At 29.5% G+C, this 18,061-nt stretch overlaps 1 protein-coding gene across 1 annotated transcript in view; it reads left to right on the forward strand.

Annotated features, from left to right (window-relative positions):
- The window catches only part of SPoCk (secretory pathway calcium atpase), a 74,587-nt gene extending 56,916 nt beyond the window's left edge, over positions 1–17,671 (forward strand). Inside the window, 7 exon segments of the mRNA XM_076468992.1 lie at positions 1,774–1,940; positions 8,932–9,000; positions 12,238–12,354; positions 13,113–13,260; positions 13,826–13,921; positions 15,050–15,191; positions 16,323–17,671. Of these exon segments, the coding sequence (XP_076325107.1) occupies positions 1,774–1,940; positions 8,932–9,000; positions 12,238–12,354; positions 13,113–13,260; positions 13,826–13,921; positions 15,050–15,191; positions 16,323–16,447 (864 nt within the window). The 3' untranslated portion in view covers positions 16,448–17,671.
- Positions 17,672–18,061: the final 390 nt, after the last annotated feature.

The following is an 18,061-nucleotide window of genomic DNA, read 5'->3' on the forward strand; positions in this document are numbered from 1 at the left end:
GTACTGTACCATGCTCCAGAACGTTTAGTCTGTACTGTACCATACTTCAGAATGTTTAGTTTGTATTGTACCATACTTCAGAACGTTTAGTCTGTATTATACCATACATCAGAATGTTTAGTCCATATTGTATCAAACTTCAGGATATAGAATGCTTACATTGTTTATTATACTGTACTTTATGATGTTCGACATTTTAACTGTACTGCATGTAAAAACGTGTTCACTCTCCATGTTTCAGGATTTTATTCTGTGATAAATACCAAATGTAAATAACCACATGTACTTCCTATATATCTGCTCAATATTTAGGTAGTGATATTAAACTTAAAAAGTATGCCATAATCTTCTTGATTCTCAAATGTTGCCATTTTTATATGCAAATATTTCTCTGTTGACTGAAATTAATGTTGCTTTCCATATTTCCTGAACTGATCATAGCTTGAAATATATATAGTGTATGTGTGTATGTGATTTCTCACTCTTTGATACACATTGTTTTAGATTTTTTTAATATTTAAAGAAGACAAAATCTTCTGTACATAAAGTTTCAGAAGTATCACATTGTCAAACTTTGTTTTGGTACTTTTAATGTGGTTATTGTTACTTAACTCTTTAAATCTCAGTGACATTGTTTTGGTCATCTCTGACCTTGCAATGATAAAAATTAATAACTTATAAAAATTATCATATGTGAAACACTTGTGTTTTAAACATATGGTATAATGATCATGAGAACCTTTTCAAAATATAAATTTTAATTTTTTTTCCCAATTAAAAACCACTACATAATATAACTGTTTTATATGCCATGCATATAACTGCCATATCATATTGCACTAGACTGTTTTGTTGAAAGAATTGGAGCAATAAGATATCTTTAAGGGAGTAAAAGAAATGTAAATAAATTGTATTTATCTTTAAACCTCAGTTAATACAATATTTAAATTTACACAATAATATTGAAATCACTGTGTACTTTCAAATGTTGTTTCAATTGAGTTTTAATAAATATCTTTAAGCAAGTGGTGTTGTTATTAGTATTTTTAAGTATTGAAGTAATCAGTGATTGTAGATAATTGAATTAAGTCACCCTGCTCTAGTTGTTATTATTTTTGTGGGTACAGAACTGTCAGTAGTGAATTCATGTGTTTGTTAAATACCATAATTACAAGGTCTAGCTAAAGAAAGCAAAAATGATTGCTGTTTTTGTAGATTGTTACTGAACAATTTTGTAAACCTGGTAATTATGTAGTTCAGAATTTATTAAGTTATTTCTAAAGTTAATGTCTAGAATACAACTGAATATGATAAGAAGCAAGATTTGGTAGAATAGATTTACTTTACATAAAAGTCTTTAACATACAGCTTACAAGTGCAAGTTATCACTTGTTTTTCAGTAAAAATGCTTATCACACACTTTGTAAAACCAAACATCAGTGTTTATTCTGGTTGTAACTTCCTCTGTGAGCATTCGTATGACCACCACTTCTCACCTAAAGTAACAGAACTTATTTTGAAATTAGGACACCATTTTAAAATGTAAATAAGATTAATTCCTTTTGAATTTATATGTGGTTGGATTTTTTTTGGAAGTGCATTATATTCCACCAGAGTTGGACAAAAATTATTCTAAAGATGTATTCATTTATTGCTATACTGTATCAGGGTATTATTCTGGTTTTTATTCTTTTTGTTAAGAGTTGACTGAATATAATCATAATTTGAATTTTCATTCTTGTGAAATTTTAAAGCATGGATACTTACTAACAGGCACTTCAAAATAATGGTGGAATTGTGGGGATGACAGGAGATGGTGTAAATGATGGGGTTGCTCTCAAAAAAGCAGATATTGGAATTGCTATGGGAAAAGCTGGAACTGATGTGTCAAAAGAAGCTGCTGACATGATTCTTATTAATGATGAATTTTCCACTATCATGTAAGTGTTTTTCAACCTTTTGTTAAAGCAGTGTTATGTATATAGTTTAACAGATGTGCTCATGAAACTGTTGGGTAAATTCATTCCACCTGTTTATACTATAAATGTAAGAAGCAGTGAAAAAAAATTACGACAATGAATATGAATTTCATCTTTTTCAAATCCTAGGAAAACATGGTATCATGATTGTATACCACATAATTTTGGTTTTAAAGTAGAATTATTCCAACTAAAGTCTGTTTGTTTGTGATAGTATAGATTTATAAGTTGAACCCTGTTGTGACAGGTCAAGAAAGGTCAAAGGTCATGTCATCTTGTTTGTTTATTCACATTCAAAATTTTATTGAACTACTATTTTATTAATTAATGTCATTAAGTTTGATATCAAACTGTATATTATAATTTTAGATTTTCATCTTAATTTATTTAATTTCTTAATTCAAAAGGAGCTATTTAGAAATCACATCTAAACATTGACTTTTGTGTGCCACATGGTATGTTGAATGCATCACTGGTTCAGGTTGGATATTTGTGATGTCAAAATACAAAATCTATAGTTTTTTTAAGAACTCAGATTAATGATATTGACAAGGTAGAAAATAAAAACTATCATTTCTTTATGATATATCACTAATGTAGTGAATCAAAGACAGTGACCCTCCTCTTTACCTCCTTCAATTTTCAGACAGGGTCCCTTATATAAAATTATATTTTGGTTGCTCAAATGTATATGTAACACCTAAATTTCATTTCACATCCTGTAATAGGCTTAGCACCCTTTGACAAGTCAATTTTATATTCTTGGATATAATAACATGAGTGCACATATGCCTGGTCATTGTAAGTTTCTAGCCAGCAGAGGTCAAAAGGTGAATATAATTAAAATAACTATTTCCAAATGTATAATGTTATGATATTTAAGCTATTTAGATTAAATATTTGTGCCTTTGTGTTATAATTAGTAGTCAATCAAGGATGAAAAATGCATAATTTTTTTTATAGTTGTTACAAGATTAGTCAAATCTATCAAACATGTATAGAGAAATTGATCTGATAGCGAAAATATTAGTTTTATTTCTTAAAAAAACATTTGCCAATTATCTGGAGGTTATAAAGATTTCACATGTTAAATTTGAAAATTTTCTTATGCATAAAAGTATTTTTACTCTTGAAATGAAAATTAATCTTTGTCTTGCCTTGTTAACAAACTTTGTTAGAAAACCTTGTTAGAAAACTGTATGAGAAAATCTTTAAAATATATTACTACTTAACTTAAAAATCTGATTTTTTTTAAATGAAAGCCTTAGTGTTTACTCATAACCTGCAAAATTTTGTAAACATATATATACATTATAAAAAGTCAATTATTCTCATGGATACCTTTGTGGTTATGAGCTGGGTGGATTCCACCCAACGCATGATGAAAGGGTTAAACTGAATTTCATACCAAAGGAAAGAAGATCAGTACCAACTTTTCTCATTATTCTTGTTGGACATTGAAGGCACACCAAATGGATAACTTAGCTCAAAATCAGAACCTATCCTTCTCATTACTCTTTAGTTTATCAAGTATTTTTTAAGCATTGCTTGTCAATATGTGATGATCAAAGCTCCTGTAATTTTCTCTACATTCTTTGCAATTGAAGATGTGGTGATAGCACATTCATTTTGTGTTTAAGAGCTAGTTTTCTTAGTTTATGGTAAGAGATTCTAGTATTCTAAGGTGAAATTATTTTTGGGAATGGAGAATTGCTTTCAAAAAACTAGAGGAAGGCATAACATAGTTAGATTGTATTGGTGATATTACTGATGCTTTAGGTTTTAGCATCACAATGTTATTTTATTAGATTATTAAGCTTGTTTGGTAGTGAATCCAGTATATCCTTGGTTGCACTTCATGCAAGTGAATTCCTATAACACCAGTGAGGTGTGTTATTTGTTTTTAATTGTAAAGAGCTTCTTCAACCTAGATTGTTTTAATTTTAAAGATACTTTTAACTAAACTTGTAAATTAATCTGTTTGATAATTGTTCTCATAATCTTGTATGTAATGATCAGGCTTGTACCTACTACTAAAGTTTATCATAAAACCACTTTTAATGAACTCTTTTCAGATTTTGAATGTTTCAGTTATAAAAAATTAGTTAAAACCTTTTTGAGTCAGACATTGAGAACATTAAACAGATTTACTCTTTTACATTTATTTAAATATTTGTTTGTTTCAGTTTTATATATTTAGAAATGCATGTAATATATATTCTTAAATATGTATTGTGAAAATGTCCATTTGTAGAAGATTCACGAGCATAAAAATCAACATTACATATATCTACACAAGTACCAGCATTATTAGGCCAACTGAATTTTGGAGAATCTCACCTGATTATAAAAGTTAACCATCAGAACATGAAGGGAGATAGTTCAATATTATTGGTCTGCTACAGTCAGTATACTATAAACTACTATACTATACTACAGATATTTGATTAGGAATGTTTATAGAATTTCAGATATTACATGTCATTCAACTTCAGATAATTAATTTTGAACGTTATTATTTCTAAAAACATATCGTGTAACTTCAGTAGAAAAACTTGTGTAAGCAGCCAGAGATAGTTTACCTGTTAAGTGAATTGTACCAATATCAACATTGAATTATTTGTTTGTCATGAACTTTCAAGAAAATATCCAGTTCCAGACCAGATAGAAAGTTTTGCATTATTTGTAAGTTTATAAAATTCTTATATATAAACAATTATTTGTAATAATCATTATAATAAATTATTTATATATATATTTATGTTATAAAGAAAATTGTATGTATCACTTTTGTTGGCAGATATCATAAATTTGATACATATTAACATTAAATTAACTTCTAAATTAAAACTTCCGTTTATTTGAAATCTTAATACATAATGTATGTAAAATAGTAAATTGGAGACTCTTTCAAGATAAATTATAATACACAACAGAAGAAATGTTTTCTGTTCTTGTTCCTAAAGAGAATAATTCACATCTATACTGAAAAATTCAATACCCCATATGTTATTTTTTAAAGAAAACTAACAAATATATCCTGCTTAAACTACTTCATACATGATTAAGATGAAACTAAGAAAATGGTCAAACTTACCTACAAGTTTGATTAAAACATGCTTTCAAAAAAATTTTTTTTTGGTTAAAAGAGCTCTTCATCTTTAATCCTTTGTATTAAGGTGAGTCAAGTTCACATGTCAAGACATTTTCACAGAGTTACATTGAAGATGTAGTAGAACTGTTTTATTATCAATTGTAATATGTTAATAATCTAGGCATCAAAGCATAGTTTATAATTCAATTTTTAATATTAAATAATATTTTATTGCTTCCTATAAGTTGTAGAGTGTGCTGGAGGTATTTAGATGATGTAATTAATATCATAACTGTAATATAATATTAAAAGTGTTGTTAAAAAACAATAATACTCTAAAGATTGTTAGAACAACATTATGAAAGTTTTGAGTAATAGAATACCAAAAACAGATTAAGAATTTAATGTATATGTTTACATCAAACATCTCTTGTACCATTAGCACTGACAAAGTTGCATTGGTGAAGCATTAACTGAAATATAACCGTTTGTTATCTGCATATTAAAGGTGGTGTTTAAACTTAATAATGTACAAGTTTTAATTTGCATTATGGTATTATCACTTCTCACATGTCTAGGTATTCTTGATCAGTGCTGCCTTCTATACTTTTTTTTTTTTTGCATACCATAAGCCTTGAACTGCCATGTACCCCATAGTCTACTGCTTCCTTGGTTTCAACACTAAATGTTCTGTCACTTTTGAGGACTCAGCTTCTCTGGAAGACTTTATTCATTTTGCTCAGATATGTGTGTTTCCCTTTGGAGGTCTCTGCATGGTCTATAGGATCTAGTTCAGGATCCATTGGACTCCCCTAGTTACCCCTCTTCCTTGTCTGGATTTCCATCAAATCACAAATACTTCTCTTCTAGGTTGAGGAGTGTTTGTTTATCAACAAGAAGCTTCTGGGTAGTGATTTCAGATCATTATATCTTACCATTTCTATTTTTGAGCTTATAGAGTTCTGATATGCTTTGGTTCATTTTCTTCCACTGGCACAGTACTAAAACATCATGCTCAGTTCCACTGTTATGACTTATTTCTTTCAATGTGAGGATACTTATTCCTGTTCTCTTTATGGTTTAGACATTGGACCTCCTTGTAAGACCCATATGCTCTGGTTAAATCTCTGCGTATGTCATATTCTGGGTGCTATTCATCTTATGGCTATTCATCTTAGGGCAAATTATTTTTCAAGATCTGACCACATTTATCCCATCTGACTCTGATATTTTTTAGGTAGCTCTGCAGTAATAAGCTAGTCCTCATTCAGATGCTTTTGCCAGTTTACTCAAACAACAATTTATTTCTTTTTATGGGCTCCAGTAGTGTATTTTTTCACTTACATTCCTTCAAGATTCATTGACCCTCTTGTTGTGTGGTTTTTACAGATTGCTTTTTCCAACTCAGAACTTCATTCTTCCTTCATGCTGTTTTTTCTTTGAACCAATTCCCATTGTTATTCCTGGTCTGCTCTAGATAAACTTCCATGTCCAATACGTGCTCTTCATTCTTCCACTGTTTGCATGGCCTCCTTTTATGGTTTTCTTTTCCACCATTTATTTTCTGGCACCATTTATTTGTATGTGACATTTCTTCTTCCTCTTATAATTTAGGATTATTACCTTATTCACTTGGTATATTCCTCCCTGTAGTTTTTCTTCTAGAATTCTTTTCCAGGTGTCTTCACTTCCAAACAGACACCTTCCCTTTTCCTTGGAGTCCCATCTCAAGTATAAATTGAAAGAAACTTTTTTGTAAAGCAAGTAACCTACTTATTATACCTTCATCTTAACTGTCTCCATTGGGTAGCTGTTTCTTCCTTATCAGGTTACATCCTTTTGCCTGTTGCTATCCTTAATTTTCAATGCTGCCGTGACTCTGTAAGTTTTTATTTTCTCTTTGTTTTTCCTAAAAGTGGCATGTGCTATTTAGGATTTAGATCCCACTCAGGGATGAGCATTACCTTTTTAGATATGCTTAATATATCTCAAATCCACACTGTATGGCCAAGATGAAATAATAAAAAACCATATACCCATGGCCAATAACACTGTTGAGATGGGGTGTTCAATAACATTGCTAGTAGGTTTTTCAGTGTGATATATTTGTTTTGTTAATATGCTCATTTTGGACAATACTAACCTATGGACTTACCTGGCTAAAGCATAAGGGGATAGCTGCCCATCCTTACCATTTTTCATTTGAATAACTTACCCCTTGCATTGTCTCTGGTGTATATCTAGATTCTTCACTGCATTTTATCCTCTTACTCTTCCAGTGGCATATGGAACTCCTTACCACTTTCCAGTTCATAGCTGTTTGGGTGGTACACCATGCAGATATCCTCCCAAATGTGATCTCTTCTATTTATTAGAGTAGAGGAGTGGTATTCTACTGGTGTAGATGGCATACAGTTCTCCAATCTTGTTTTCCACTTTTGTTTAGTGGGTCCCAGAGGTTGCTGTACACCTGGGTTCTCAGCATGTTTATCAGGAGGGTGAGATTACATGTGTTTCAAAGAGGTGGTTTACATCTGTGATGTGACCTGGAAATTTCCAAATACTTAAGCTCCACCTATATATGGTTGGTCACAGAGGTTGATGCTGCACCTGGCTTCTGTGCAATTCTATCCAGAAGGGGAGGTTGCATATATATTTTACAGAAATGATCACTTCTGTAAGTGGGACACGCAGGTTGATATTTTTCTCGAACTTCTGTGCAGCATTATCCAGAAATGATAATATTTTGAAGTAGATTTGTCACACTGCACTTCTCCATATTGATTGGTACATCTCATCCTGCAATTACTAAACATTAATGATAGAGCATTTCACAACAGTATCATTGATTTTTGTTCATGTTTCAATTTTTTCTCATTTGTATATTAATGAAACATTTGGGTAGATAAAATTAAAATATAAAGTTTTGCCAAAAAACACATAAAAAACTTGTGATATTAATTTAGGATGTTGTTAGGAAAATTAAATATGAAATAAATATTTTTTTTTACTTATAATGAAAATCACTTTTCACTCAGACTGAATTAGTAAAGACTTTGTAAATTTACAGACATATTATCTTATATTAGGTATTCTCTAAGTAGCTGTTTTTACCAGCTGACTTGTATAAGGTATTCTTTTCTACCAGTTACATAAGGTACTATATAAGTGGCTTATTTTTAGCAGTTGTTTTATGTAAGTTCTTCAAATGACTATTTATATACCAGTAGTTTTACTTAAACTATTATTTAAGTGGTTAGTTTGCTTCATTAACAGAATTTCTATCTGTGTGTTAATTTGTTTTAAAATTCCAGTGAGTCTTTTGAATTATCAGGAAACTGATATATCACATTTTAAATGTTACGTCTAAACAAATACTGTAGTAAATAAGTTGTATTAGCAGAAATGAATAAAAATGATTAATTAGTGCTTGTTTATTTTTTGAATTTCACACAAAGCTACATGAGGGCTATCTGCACTAGCCATCTCTAATTTAGCACTGTAAGACTAGAGGGAAGGCAGCCAGTCATCATCACACACTGCCAACTCTTGGGCTAGTCTTTTACCAATGAATAGTTGGATTGACCATAACATTATAATGCTCCCACAGCTGAAAGGGTGAGCATGTTTGGTGTGATGGAATTTGAACCCTAAACGTTTGGATTATGAGTTGGGTGCCTTAATTAAGCCACTTGGCAATGCCAGGCTTAAGCAGTGTTTATGGTTATTTCTCTTTTTGAAAACTGAATGTGACCTTTCTTACTTTATAAAACTAATTTATTTGATATTGTTGAAAAGGGTCTGGTTGAGATGTAGACTCAATGTTTACTAAATTTTCTTTTTTTTTTATATTTGCAGGGCAGCTATAGAAGAAGGCAAAGGCATATTTTACAACATTCGTAATTTTGTTCGATTTCAACTCAGCACGTGAGGCCACATTTTTATTTTTTATTAGATTTTTTTTTTTTCAAAATGAATATTGACTTTTTTTAAAATTTAGTGTGTTACTGTATTTAAGTATATTTTAGGTTAAGTTAATGTTAGGACTTAGTATATTACTGAGTATATATATGTAATATTTGCATACATTGATGTTAGTTTGTTGCATTGTTTTTAAATATATCAAGGTTACATATTTAGCTTCTTACATTTCTTGTCTTTACAGTACCAACTATGGAGGTTGAGTTTCAAATATTGTTTTTAAATTACCAATTTAAATGAGATATAAAATATAAATTTTATTTCTCATTAATAGTATTGGGATATATTTACATTGAACATGTTGCTGTCAATGTTTTGTAGTTTCTACAAAATTATAAACTTGTAATTTGTTCTAAAACTTGTACTGAAGTAAAATTATTGGAATATTTTTCTTTCAGTGATAGTACCAAATGAATGAAGTAAATTTGAACTATTTTAACCCTACAAAAATATAGCTAATAAGAAAAGGGAGATAAATGTCTCATAAATTGATTTACCTTAATCCTGCCTTAAGGAATTTGAAGTGTTGCAGCTATTAAGACTTCCTTCTTGTTTATATATATTACAGAACAATAATAAAAAGTGAGTATATTGAAGAAAATGAGTTATTAGTGTTAATTTTGTTAGCACACATGAATGACACGGTACTTATTTGAAAGGTTTTGCATTTTGCATAAGTGTGTCAATATTACTGTTTGCCTAATTATATTCAAGCAGGTACTCTATTAAATTTTATCTTTGTTTTGATGAAAAGAAGTGTTCATGACATAACGCAGGCAGACAATTGGGTATTATATGATTTTATTTTTGTCATCACAAATTTTCTAATATGGCAGGTTATACAACTAGCAATATTCAATATGATTGAATATTTAGGTGGTTTACAGAGGGTTCAATATACTATCTTCAAATGATTTTGAAGCCTCATCATGTTACAGTCCATGTTGTTGTATTTGATCATGTTCTGTTTGACAGATGTCTTAGAGTGTAGTTTTTATTACAAAAGACACTTCTGTAAGGCTGCCATGTATAAAGCACACAATACTTCTCTCTGCAGAATTTCAATAATTCATTGTATTAGGTGATGGTTTATTGGTGCCTGTTTAAACATTTCAGTTCTATAGAAGTCCATCTAGCATTTTGACCAGAATGTCTTTCTATGGAATATAATTAATGAATACCTGTTTTGTTCTCCAGCTACTTGAGGTATATAATAGTTGAATGGGAGGTATGACTGGAATCTTTATCTCTCGGAACCTGTATTCTGTATTCTCAAGACATCTGATATGGACATTCTTACTTGGGGTGTGTGGATAGTTTTTGCCACTGACTTTTATGTAAGACTATGCTGCATTTGGTTTGCCACACCTAGGATATGACTGGTTAGTTTTCTTGGGGCCCCGAGTTGATTTATTCTTCCATGTAATTCCAATACCACTAAAAATAAATTTTGAAATTTTAAATACCTGACTTAAAAATATCTTAATATGTAGATATTTTGTTTCAAAAGGGTTATTAACTACCTTCCCAAAAGCAGTCAGCTTTGTGGCATCACAATACCTATGAAATGTGAAACAGTGTTAACATTTAATTTTGATTTGTGCTGTTCCATCACAATTTTAAATCGTTTGTAATTTTCACATTACTTGCTCATTTGTGTATCCAAAGTCATTATAATATATTCAACATTTCTACATAAAAGATTAGTTGTTTTTTAAAATTCCTCATTTTTTATTCCAGTTTATGATATATTTGCTATTTCTATAAGCATTTAGTTTGTGAAAGAAATATTAGTGTTAGAAGAATAAAAATCACTGAATAGGGACACAGATATATCTGTATTTTATAGTGATTACAGGCTTCAGTGAAAGAGTTCTGATTTTGTTTTACAGAACATATGCACACATGTCTGACCCAGTGGATCAGATGAAATATTAACTTTTCTCTCTGGGTATTCTTTACTATATATGACAGAAAGTTTGTGTCTTACATTCAAAACTTTATTAAACTACTTTATGTTATACCTATTAGTATAGTATAAAATTTTAGCTTATTCTTTGGTGCATTATCAAATTATATAAAAAATTTATTGGATTACTACCATTAAAATAAAAAATTAGGTGTAAGTTTCACTGACAATCATGGCAAGATAAAAAGATTAGGTAAGTACTTTATTTCTGTGTTTTATGTTAATTTTTTATTTATTATTATAAAAGTAAATAAGATATAAAGATAGCAATCATCTTTGGTTAGTTAAGATTATATTAGGTACAATATATAATAATTTTTTTTCATGAGGCTCACATGCAAGGGGAATATGGGTAATTTGATTGAATAGTATAACATGAGCTGCATATCATGAGTGATTTACAACTTATCAGAAATAGTAGTTAGATATGATTTAAAGGGCAATAAAACACGAAAATTTGATCATAAATAGATATATACTGTAACAAGCTTAAAGCTACTTATAATAAATGAATGTAGTTTCATGTTACAATATGAAGTCACTCTAGAAAGAAAAGAGAGCCACTTAGATTTGGTTTTTCTTTTGTGGTTACAGTGTTAGTCAAATTGAATGATCTTGTTTTGAGTTAGTGTAGAGAAAATAACAGATGAAATATAACATTTTACTGATAAAAAATGTTTGAAATGTATTTGACAGGTTTAGGCATTTCACAAAGGAAATTTGAGATTTTTGAGATGAGGAAAAGTATTTTCAGTCTTAACATGAGTGTTACTTTGCACATGGACTATTCAAAGTAAATATTCTGTATATTATTGGACAAATGTTTATGTAATTTATTAAATTACCTCTCTAAAAATATTTTTTATATCTGAGAGACTTGCATTAACTGAAAGACTGTTAAACATTTGTAAAGATATACACACTATATTGAATCTTAGAAGTATTAGATCTATAAATACTTTAAATGAATATAAATAGGTCAAGGAGTTTATCAACTTTATCGAGCTATTGCTGACAGAGTTATACTGGTTATTCTTTATCTTGTTTAGAAAGATAGTAAAAAGAAATGTTAAGTTTCCTTTTTTGTTTATTATAGACATAATGTATGAGATTGTAAACAAGAGTAGTAAGGACTCGATATATATATATGATAAAAGTATGCTTATATTAAGATTTTCTTTACCAGTTAACACTTTAATAATATGATTTTGCAGGAGTATTGCTGCCCTGTCCTTGATTGCTCTTTCTACTCTAATGCGCATTCCTAATCCTTTAAATGCCATGCAGATCCTGTGGATTAATATCATTATGGATGGACCTCCAGCTCAGAGGTGGTGAAATAGAATGCTAAGTTTTGTATCACATTGTGTGACTTTGATGTTATTTCTGAAGTCTGATTTTTGTTTTATCACTAAAAACATTTGTAACCATCTCACTACTTGTTTTATCTACTTTCAAAACTGTGTTTCTCTTAAATCATTTGCTTTCATGTATTAGGTTTGTTGTTTAAACAGCTTTTCAAAGTAATTAGCAGTCATTCTAGCTCTTACTCTTTACCATTGAATACAGTCCTTCATTTAATATTTATTTTGTGAAATATTTTCAGTTTTCAGAGTGATTATGAAAACCTAATTTATCAGTGAGATGTTAGATTTTGCTTGAGCTCCAAATTCTTGACTAGAAATTGTTATGAATGCAAAATGATTTATTTCAATAATTAAAAAGTGAAAACATGGGCAAATTTTGGGCTTAAATTCCAGGAAATATTCAAGATATGATTTAAAATTAAAAGCATTATTTCTGTTGCTTTTGGTTCCTATAATAATATGAATAGGTTATAGTGATTGCAAAAATAAACTTGTAAGTATATGTGTGCAAAATATTGGTTTCACTTAGATGGTATCACTGTTATTTTCTTACTGGCTGTGATGTCATTTCTTAACAAAATCTTGTGTAATCTTTCATAGTTTTATAGGATGTTTATATTTATAATGTGATCCACTGATTTATAGTTTTTAAGTAGTTTCTTTGCTACTATATTTCTTTTATGTTCAAGTTAACTGATTTGAATTATACTCTAATGTTTCAGTCTTGGTGTTGAACCGGTAGATCATGATGTTCTCAAGCAGCCTCCACGTAATGTTAAACAACCCATGATTACTCGGGATCTCATTGTTAACGTCATGATGTCAGCACTTATCATCATCTCAGGAACACTTTGGATTTTTAAAAAAGAGGTAGGTTTTACTGTAAAAATAGAAATTATAAGCAGTGTTATTATACATCTAGTAATTATTGGTAACTGAAAACATCTCATTTTTTATAGTGACATCTGTTTCAATGAATTGAGATGTCGATATGGTATTGCAGTTTGTATTAGAACATGAAGATTTTGCTTTTTTGTTTAATGCTTTCTGTGTTGTCAATGGGATTTGTATTTAAAAACTCACCTGTACTAAAAAAGGAAAAAGAACATGTGCAAGTGTAACTTGAATATACAACTTCAGTGTTATTCATGTGTGATCAGTGTAACCTACAAGTATTTGTGTGGCATTGTCATTATCCTGAACAAATATGACATGCTAAAAGTATTGTTAAGTAAAAGTGTAAATTAATTGTCAGGTTTCTGCTTAACAAATTATCCATTTTGTCTGTTAGATTTTCAAATTGATGACCACTTCACAATAATAGTTTTACATAAAACATAAATTGTGTATTTAGAAAATTTAGTAAACGATGAAGTAATTAATATGGAAATTAGTTTTATTGCTAAATAATTTATCATGTTATATCTTGTTCCAGATGAGTGACAGAATAGTGACTCCACGCGACACCACAATGACCTTTACTTGCTTTGTATTTTTTGATATGTTCAATGCTCTTAGCTGCAGATCACAGGTAAGGGGTTGGATATTAAGAGAGAAAAAAAAAAGAATTTATACCACATTTTTTTCATACAAGGTGATGCAAAAGTTACCCTTCCACCCACACACACACACACACACACCATTATGGTATTTTTAATGCATGTTTATGTTTATTAAGTATCAGTTTTTTCTTGTGTTGTAATTATAATTCAGTTTCATATGTTAAACAAGTAAGAATGTGTTAATTTTGTTAAGATATATCAACAGTGCATATTTTGAATGGCTGTTAGGACAAAACCTAGAAAAGTGTGGTGGTGCTTGACTTTTTACCACCTTGATTATGTAAAATAGGTGGCATACAGTAATATTGTAAAAATATATTGAAATAAATCTTGCACAGTTTTATTGTGTATATAGTATGGATGGCAAATAGATTTTAACTAGTGTACCAAAATAAAGTAAGAGTTGTATAGTTTTAGGTATGCTATGTATATATAGACATGCAGACATACCTATATTTTATTAATTTTTAAAGTTACAATATTCCATGTTCTATATACTGTATTTATCTATTTGTTTCATCTGTTTTGAATCATTTTCAATGAAAGTTCTTTAATTTTGGTCTGTAATTTATTGACATAGGTTATAATATCAGTTTTCTTTCTTTTTTTTTCAAAACATTTTCCCTCATTATTGCTAAATTTCAGGATACAAAGAAGATTTCATTGCATGCCATGTTTGACGTGCATGCTGCCTATTTGACATGCTAGGTATATAGGATAAGCATGACTTGATTATGTGGTGGCATGAAATCCTGTGAATATTAGATATATTGATGAACTTTGGAAATTATGGTATAAGCTAAAACCTTAATAAAAACGTCTTTGTATTATACATTTTAACCTGTGAACTATGTTAGAATTGGAAACCTGCAGATATTTAAAGTTTTAGTGATTAAACTGTTGGATATTATTAAACAGTTTTATTATAGCTATATATTTATTTTTCATTAGAAGATCCAACATTTCTTATAATGTTCAGTCTTTATGGTTTAGTATAACCATAAAAATAACTTTTGAAGTATGACTATTTATATTTTTAGTCAATATAACTATATATTTGAAAGTTAAATAAAAATGAATACAATTTTCTTTGGTAGACCAAATCTGTTTTCACCATTGGATTTTTCACCAATCGGATGTTCCTGTTTGCTGTTACAGGATCAGTGATTGGTCAGTTATTAGTGATTTACTTTCCTCCACTTCAACACATATTTCAGACAGAAGCTCTTTCTGCATCAGGTGAGCTTATAAGTTACAAGTTTCAGTAAGTAAGTAAGTTTAGATTTATTGGTATTAGATAGAATTATCTAACATTATAATTGAAACAAGTAAAAAAAGTTGTAATAAACTTATTATGCGAGCACACACACACACACACACACACATAAAATATAAAATCAAGAGTTTTGTTGATGCCATTTATGTTTTACTCCTTTTACATTAATATATGCAAGGCTTTCTATTTTCAGATGTGTTACTCACATTAATATACAGAAGGCTTTCTATTTTCAGATGTGTTACTCACATTAATATACAGAAGGCTTTCTATTTTCAGATGTGTTAGTCACATTAATATATAGAAGGATTTCTATTTTCAGATGTGTTAGTCACATTAATATATAGAAGGCTTTCTATTTTCAGATGTGTTACTCACATTAATATACAGAAGGCTTTCTATTTTCAGATGTGTTAGTCACATTAATATATAGAAGGCTTTCTATTTTCAGATGTGTTAGTCACATTAATATATAGAAGGCTTTCTATTTTCAGATGTGTTACTCACATTAATATATACAGAAGGCTTTCTATTTTCAGATGTGTTACTCACATTAATATACAGAAGGCTTTCTATTTTCAGATGTGTTAGTCACATTAATATATAGAAGGCTTTCTATTTTCAGATGTGTTACTCATTAATATACAGAAGGCTTTCTATTTTCATTAATATATAGAAGGCTTTCTATTTTCAGATGTTACCGATGTGTTAGAAGGCTTTCTATTTTTGTGTTAGATGTGTACTTTAATATACAGAAGGCTTTCTACATTAATATACAGAAGGCTTTCTATTTTCAGATGTGTTACTCACATTAATATACAGAAGGCTTTCTATTTTCTGATGTGTTACTCACATTAATATACGGAAGGCTTTCTATTTTCAGATGTGTTATGCACATTAATATATAGAAGGCTTTCTATTTTCAGATGTGTTATGCACATTAATACACAGAAGGCTTTCTATTTTCAGATGTGTTACTCACATTAATATACAGGTGTTTTTATTTTCAGATGTGTTACTCATTAATATACAGAAGGCTTTCTATTTTCAGATGTGTTAGTCACATTAATATATAGAAGGCTTTCTATTTTCAGATGTGTTACTTCTTGTTCTTGTGGCATCCACAGTTTTTATTGCTTCAGAGTTGAAGAAATTTGTAGAAAGACTGATTGCCAGACGCCTCCGCCTTAAACATCATTTTGGTACAGATTTTGTTTGATGTCACTGACCAGGTTAAAATTATTTAAGAGCTTTATAATTTATCACCAAATTACAAATGAGAGTGTGAACAATTATGTGCTGGTTAATGTTTCCAAAGGAAAAGGCTGTAATTGAAACTTTTTTAATACATTATCTAAGTAAATATTAGGAAAATGCAACACTGAAACCACAAATGGAGAGTTAAGTGGAAGAATTTGTATATTTAGTCATTTCATTATTCAGTGATTGATCTTGTATATAAAGAAATTATTTTATATGTAACACATTTTAATGCCATCTAAGAAAATCTTAAGGAAGAGCTCTAATCAGTTATCTCCATTTGGAAAAAGAAAATTTAAATTGAAAATTGTATGTAATTTTGACGGACAATAACAGTGTTGTATATGAGGTTTAGAAAGTAACTTATTTTAATGTAGTGCAGAACTACTTGTTACTTTTGATACAAAATATTTGTTTCTGAAATTTACCTGTGATTAAGAATGCTAGAGCTGATAATTTGGGCATTGTGTATTGAAAAGCACAATGAGATTTTTATTAGATCAAAATTACAAGTGTTGAGCAGGGTTTGTGTTTTATTTCAGTATAGTGTGAACAGTATTGTTAATCTCAGGTACACTTAATATATAACTGGTTTTCACTTTTATCTGGAAGTGGTGATACTTTAACAGGTTTATAATTAAATGTTGTTACAGACACTTATGTATGGAAGCACATTACAGTAATATAATATTATATTGATAAACTAGTTACAAGCATGATGAGGGGGTTTATTATGGGTGTCACTAAGTGTTTGGCAGAATGTTGGTCCATCTTCTTCAGATAGACATTTTGCCAAAGTTGTACGTTACCCAAAATAGAGCCACTTCATTATGCTTCTAAATCATTGTTTGTTGATTATTTGCTGACATAGAAAGTTACAATTATGAAAAGTATCATATTCCTATGAACCAAGATGAAGTTATTTTGAATCCCATGTTTATGATATTATAACTTGCCACACATTAAGTGCTATTGGTGTAAACCCGGAGTGTAATGCTGTATCATAATAACTATGAAGAACAGAATTGTCTTTAAGGCACTAGAAAACCTCTGTGGTCTTTCTAGCTTTAGTTAGACATTTAAATCATTTTATGGAAAAAAAAACTTTACAAATATGTTGCATTTAAAACAAATAAAATTGTTTTTTAGTTGTGGTTATTTTACATAACCACTTCTGTTGTAACTAGAGAGTAACACTTTTTGAAGTTAGAATATCATTATTGTCTTTCTAATAAACAAAGTTCACATCTTTCACAAAAAAATAAGTAATTAACCAATGATCACATTTGAAGGATGTAAGATATTTTACACCAGTGTTTTCAATGTCAGAATGTCATTTTAAGTTCATACAGAAAATGTAGTTGTAATTTCATATTCAATAGCATTATATTATAATTCTACTGAAGATTTATAGCTGTTTTGACATTTCACAATACTCTCATAAGATCCCTAAATCTTTTCATCACAGTTTCTAGAAAATCTTAGTTTATTGAACTACTGGAGATGTTTAAAAATAAAAGTATAAAGTTTTACATTTGAAAGACTGAAATTAGGTACAGATTTTCAACAGTAA

Source organism: Tachypleus tridentatus, chromosome 12 (assembly GCF_004210375.1).
Source record: "Tachypleus tridentatus isolate NWPU-2018 chromosome 12, ASM421037v1, whole genome shotgun sequence".
Classification (NCBI taxonomy): Eukaryota; Metazoa; Arthropoda; class Merostomata; order Xiphosura; family Limulidae; genus Tachypleus; species Tachypleus tridentatus.